Raw genomic sequence first — 6,292 nt, 5'->3', positions numbered from 1 at the left:
TTAGGGCTTAATCACTGTACTCATTTATTGTGAATCTTCTGCAGCTTCCTTCAAAGCAAACCTGTTCAGAAAAAAACATGTTGATCATAGGTTGGTCCTCCTTACCCACTTGTGCAGGCTGAACAGCAGCGTGCATCCTCTGCAAGAAGCACTGATTTCACATATGCCTTTGCTCATCTTGCTGCAGATTATACTGTAGAGTACCTAGCCACTGTTCTCCTACAACACAGAAGGTTGTTAAAGGAGGGGAAAAGCATCTCCACCTTTGGACTTTGAAATTCATCTTCTTGTGCATGTCCTCTTACAAATGATGCTTTGAATAAGGCAGAGTACCTAAAAAACTTCTTCAGTGGTGTAACTTAGCTGCCTTTATTTGAACTCCGTTGGTGTATGAGAATGAAACTATGGTATTGGGCAGTCTGTGAGCTGTGTGGTAATGCACAGTATAGAAACATCTTCAAGTACATCTTTGAGCAACAGAGTCGAAATGCTATGTCATTTCAGAGAGATGTCCTGTTGTCACAACTGCAGCCATTTTATAATGTAATAATTTTTCTTTCCGATCCTAAGCAATGATACTCCATTCTTGAGAATATGCTGTCCGACAATAAGAACAGCCTCAGGATTGGTTACTCTAATCCCATTTATTGAAACTCCACCATGTGTAATTTTCTGGTACCTGGGGGCGAAAAAAAAAATTCAAAACCAACAACCGGTAATTGCAAGAAGCAGCTATTTATTGCTGTTAACTGAACTTTCAGTAGTTAAGGACTTTTTGGTTGGATCCTTAATGGAATATATTTTAATTCTTTTACACTTTACTTTCAGTCCAGGTGAAGAGTGAGTGAAATTAACCTCAGCCTCTACCACTCCCAGTCTTTCTGAGAGGTACAAGGAACCTTAGGCTGTTGCCTTAGACTGTCCCTTCATCAGGTGTAGATTTTACAGCTAAGGTACATAAGACTCTGTTATCCTACACTTCAAAATGGAATGAAGCCGCCTGCTCCCCTCTAATGCTGGTATGTAGAGGGCTAGCCTGTTTCTGCTTGATTTGGCTGTCCTAACTTTTAACTTCTGGCAGCATACTGCTATGACCTGTTTATGTGAGGTATTACCGAAGAGCACAGGTGATAACATACCCACTAGGTCCATCTGGAATGGCATTTGCTTTGCGACACAAGTCCAGAACGTTCATTCCAGGTTCAAGCATCAATTCAGCTGAAGGAGCTTGTCTGAAAAGTTCCTGTAACTCTTGGTCAGACATAGCTTCCAATGCCTCCACACTGCTGTAATAAAGGGCCTTAGTACACCTGTGAGAACAAAGATCATTCAAAATCCAGTCCTAGTCTCATCCTCACACAAAGCGCTACTCAACTGATCAGATTCCCCTCCCCAGCTTCTTCTGAAGGTCCACTCAGCAACAGAAGTACTCAAGTACACCCCTTTTTTTTTTTTATTGTAACCCACTACACTACAACTTTTTTTATATTGTTAATGCATTTTAAGTCTACAGAATTATTACATTTTTCTCTGTTAACAGCTGAGTAACAACTAACAGCTCAAAAATAGTCCCTGAAAAGCTATGGATAATTACCACTGAATAAATCTGAAAGAAAACTCCTTGAGAAATCATACTTCACCTTTTAGCAGATTCTAGACCCTCTCTTCCATGAACAAGCTTGGTTACTTCTGCAGCAAGTCGCTTCTGAGGGCCCCATTTTTCAGGTTCTTTGGCATGCATTTCCATGATGTGGTCGATCTCCTCAAGAGGAAGGAAGGTGAAGAGTTTCAGGTACCTATGAGCAAGGAAAAAATTATTTTGTCTCTATTGCCATCATTACAGATGTCCTGCCTTTGTCATTCAAACTTCATTCACTACATTCCAATGATTCTTAATCAGCTTAAGAAATCCATATTACAGCTATTCTGTCCTTTCAAACAGCTTTCTCTTTTTGCCCACATGCTTCAGCTTACGAGGATAACTCACATTTTATTTAATATTGCACTTAGGGTACTGTCTTCAGACATAAGAGAGTGTCAAATGCTTTTATAAAGCTTGTATTGCAATCAACAACTTGGTTTTCTCTTGAACCATTTACTTTACAGGATTTCTTGCAACTGTGTGTCAACTAACAAGGCTTTATATTATATTCTTGGTAGTTGCACAATATGCTAATGCAAAATACCACTGCCATCCTGTGGTGATCACAGGACAGAGTATGCTATGTACAGACAAGTGAGTATCTCAGCAGGAAGATTATTTAGGATAATCAAGAGTTTAAAGATGCGTATCTAAGCATGGTCCATTTTAACAGACCTGCAGTAGTGTGAGATGTAGTGTATTAACAAAGGTTACAAAGTCTGAAGGCATGAGACATTTTCAGGTTAAGTACCCATGTACCCTTCTTATCAGTCTGAAAAGTGTTGTGGATACGGAGCCTAAATTTGAAATATCAGGGCAAAAACCTTTGAGTTAACCACATTATGAGACAGCTCACAATATCAAAGGGAAGTACATGTCTGAAGTTTAAAGACATTCAGATTTGATGCTAATATTGGCTTTTAAAGGCAAGCAGATTTAAACAAGAACCTGTAGCAACTTGTTAAAATTAATGTAATGCCCTGCATAAAGCCATTGGCGACGTATTTTCAGCCATGTAAGTGGCACAGCAGTATGGAGGCTAGCCATCAATGAAGGCGACCCGTCAAATGACATTTCTTGCATTTCTGCTACCCTTTCATGTTCTCATTATAGGATTTTAGTATTTTTACACTGGTGAGTAAGAGTATGAGTTACGTGTGGTTAACATGGATTCAGAGATAGCACAAGGAATCCAAGACCAGGTTTTGCTCACTGGAATTGCTCTACCTTAAGTAATGGTGATTCAGAATTTTGTCTTTGTACACACTACAGCTCTAAGCAGTCGTTGGGCAGCGTAACTGTCTCCTAGGCATGCTTTCATCTAGACCAGCAGCTTCCAAAGTGGGGTGACAGCACCCCAGGAGGTACGCAAGATGATCCATTGGGGCGCAGGAAGAAAATTTTAGAACTTCAGTAGTACATTTATATAATCTATAAATAAATATACATGCCTTGGGAGTGCATGCTCAAAATTTTTTTTTTACCAATAGGGGCACACGATTAAAAAAAAATTTCAAATCTGCTAATCCAGACAGTTAATGCAATTATAAGTAGGAACTTCTTGGCTTTTTCCTAACTAGGCACTGTTTCAGTTCACTGAGGGATCTACAGTTTTTAATGCCATGCAGATCTAGAAGCCGAACTTCACAGTTTTTTTTTTATAATCAGTTAAATAGCTGCTTGTGATTAGAATGTGGTGTTTCTGTATACCTCACGCTACAAAAAAAGTTGTAGTAAGCGATATCTATTAAACTGCAGCTGCTTTTTAATCAGCAGGAGAGATTTCGCCCGATACTGTGACGCTATGGTACTAAAACTAACAAGCCTCATAAGATAAAGTCACCCCACTGGCAGAACAAAATGTGTTGTGCTTTACTTGCTTGTTCATCCACATTCTAATTTTATGATGCATATGCCAGCATACGGAGACAGGTTCCACTATCCTCTATACTTAGGAAACAGTCATGCCCACTTATTTAATGAACATACAGTTATATTTACCATAGACTTTTACAAGGAGCTCGTGTTGCACACATCCACACAAAACAGGTACAGAGAACAGTTAGGATCGGGTTTTACAAACAAGAACAAAACGCAAGATGAGGAAAAACCACTTACTTTTCAACTACGTTATCTTGTTGTCTGACAAAAAACTGATACAGCTCAAACGGAGAAGTCTTATCTCTGTTTAGCCAAACTGCATTGCCAGCAGTCTTTCCCAGTTTGTCTCCAGTAGTACTGGTAATAAGAGGTACAGTAATTCCAAACACATCTGTTCCTGTCATCCTGAGAAGGAGAAGAGTCACTACATGTTAAAAAAAATAAAAACAAAACAAAAAAATCACATCTTGGTAAAGTTGAGTAAAACTTTGGCATTCTGTAAGATTCTATCCTTGATATACAGCAGTTAAATAACCGGGGGGGGGGGGGTGGGGGGGGGTGGTGGGTATGTGTGAGGGGCAAAAGATGCCAGAACACACTTTTGTGAAGAGTGCTGTAGGAAAAAAAACCAACCTTGAACTTAAAATTTTTAAGTGTTTTTGCGTGTAACATAGTATGTACGCTTCTTTAAGTAAGTAGTTTCATGAGCAATGTGAATACTTAGATTTTTCACATATACAGATATATGAAAATAGCAAGTTCAAGTGTCCTGTACAGTTTGTCTCCAGCACTGAGCACTAATTAGGGCCGCTTGTGCAGCTGGGACACTTGTAAGGCTTTTCTTCAGTGCCGATTCTCTAATGTCTTGTAATAGTCAAGCAGGTACTGAAGTAGCAGCATTGCCACGCACTCACCGATTTGTTTGTACGCTTCTGCGAATTTTGTAAGACTCACACCAGATGCGGTGGAAAAACAAAAGCTCATAATTAGGTTTCATTTTATTTCCGAGAGGAGAAATGCAACCTTCTTTGCCAATATAACACAACTGCCTCTACTTCGGTGTGATTATGCTGGGACGCGTTTGCCAGCAGAAGACTTGTCTCGATTCTCTCCCACGATTCAGGGTATCTGATTTTGGTTCTTGGGCAAACACGTTCACTAAAACAAGAACCCATCCCTTTTCTTAAAACCTCGTTAATGTTGCACGGAAAAGGCTTACAACCGCGGCTGAAGCGTACACTATGTGCCAGGCTCACGGCCAGGACATCTAATTCTTCTCGGCATCCCCGGTGTTGCCTCACGCCAGCTCCCCGAGGGGCGACCCCCGCCCGCGCAGCCCCGGGCGCTGCCGGCGCCGCGCCGCACGGAGCCGGGACACCCCCTGCCCGGCCCGGAGCCCCCGCCTCGGCGCCTCGGGAGGGGCCCCGCGCTGCCCGCCCGCCGCCCCCCGGGCCCGGCCTACTTGGTGACGAGCTCGTAGCCGGACATGATGTTGCCCATCTGGTCGGCGCCCCCCAGCTGGATGCGGCAGCCGTGCTGCCGGTGCAGGTGGAGGAAGTCGTACGCCTGCAGCGCCGGGTAGAGGAACTCGGCGAGGCTCATGCCCTCGGGGCTGCGCAGCCGCGCCTGGCAGCTCTGCCGGCTCAGCAGCGTGCCCATCCGCAGCCGCCCGCCGGCCCCGCCGAGGAAGTCGAGGAGCGGCTGCCGGCCCAGCCAGCAGGCGTTGTCCAGCAGGGCGGCCCGCCCCAGCCGCCCGCCGCCCGCCGTCCAGAACAGCTCCCGGTGGTTCTCGAACAGCCGCCCCAGGCCGGCGCGCAGCCCCCGGGCGTGCGCCCGCACCCGCTCCGCCGGCAGCGCCTCCCGCGCCCGCTCCCGGCCGCTGGGGTCCCCCAGCCGCGCCGTGGCGCCGCCCACCACGGCGATAACGTCGTGGCCGGCGCGCTGGAAGTGGAGGAGCCCCATGACGGGCAGCAGGTGCCCGACGTGCAGCGAGTCGGCCGTCGGGTCGAAGCCGCAGTAGACGGTGAGGGGCGGGCGGCCCGGCTCCAGCAGCCCCAGCAGCTGCTCCTCCGCGCACTGCGCCGGGAACACCTCCTGGAAGAGGCCGCGCTCGCACTGCGCCGCCAGCAGCCCCCCGGCGCCCCGGGCCTGCCGCGGCTGCTGGTGGGCTCGACGCCGGAGCGGCAGCGGGAGCGGGTCCCGCCACGGGCCGCCCCACAGCCCCGCCGCCCGGCCGCAGCGCCGGCGCAGCGTGGGCGCCGCCATCTTGTCCCGGGGACGCTGGGAGCGGGGCGGGGCTGGCGGCGCCGCCTCTCCGCTCCGAGGGGTGCCGGCAGGCCGGGCTCGGTTCAGGGGCCGTCCCCCCCCGCTTAACCGTGGGGTTTCGGTGAGGGCCGCGGCGAGGGTGCTGCATAAAAATCCAAGCTGTAACAATCCTGTTATTAAACACCTAATACACAAAATTAATTATCCCAAAAATAAAGTTTTGATTTAGATTAGAGAATTTTTGAATTAGAAAAGCAAACGCCCAGCTAGAACTCAATCTGGCCACTGTTATAAGAGATAACAAAAACTGCTTTTACAAAGACATTAGCAACAAAAAGACAACCAATACGAATCTCCGTCCTCTATTGGATGCGGAGGGGAACATCGCCACCGAAGATGATGAAAGGTCTGGGGTACTAAATGCCTTCTTTGCCTCAGTCTTTGATAGTCAGACCAGTTGTCCCCAGGGTATTCAGCCCCCTGAGCTGGAAGGCAGGGACAGGG

General features: G+C 46.9%; 1 protein-coding gene across 1 annotated transcript; it reads right to left on the bottom strand.

Moving 5' to 3' along the window:
• YARS2 (tyrosyl-tRNA synthetase 2) lies at positions 1-5,815 on the bottom strand. The gene is made up of 5 exons (XM_064457732.1): positions 4,986-5,815; positions 3,761-3,928; positions 1,641-1,796; positions 1,140-1,310; positions 1-679 (listed from the first exon to the last, which is right to left on the bottom strand). The coding sequence occupies exons 1-5, from the start codon at positions 5,786-5,788 to the stop codon at positions 520-522; spliced, it is 1,458 nt and encodes a 485-aa protein (XP_064313802.1). The 5' UTR covers positions 5,789-5,815; the 3' UTR covers positions 1-519.
• Positions 5,816-6,292: the final 477 nt, after the last annotated feature.

Source organism: Phalacrocorax carbo, chromosome 1 (genome assembly GCF_963921805.1).
Source record: "Phalacrocorax carbo chromosome 1, bPhaCar2.1, whole genome shotgun sequence".
In the NCBI taxonomy this organism is placed as follows: Eukaryota; Metazoa; Chordata; class Aves; order Suliformes; family Phalacrocoracidae; genus Phalacrocorax; species Phalacrocorax carbo.
This window is presented reverse-complemented; position numbering and strand designations above follow the sequence as displayed.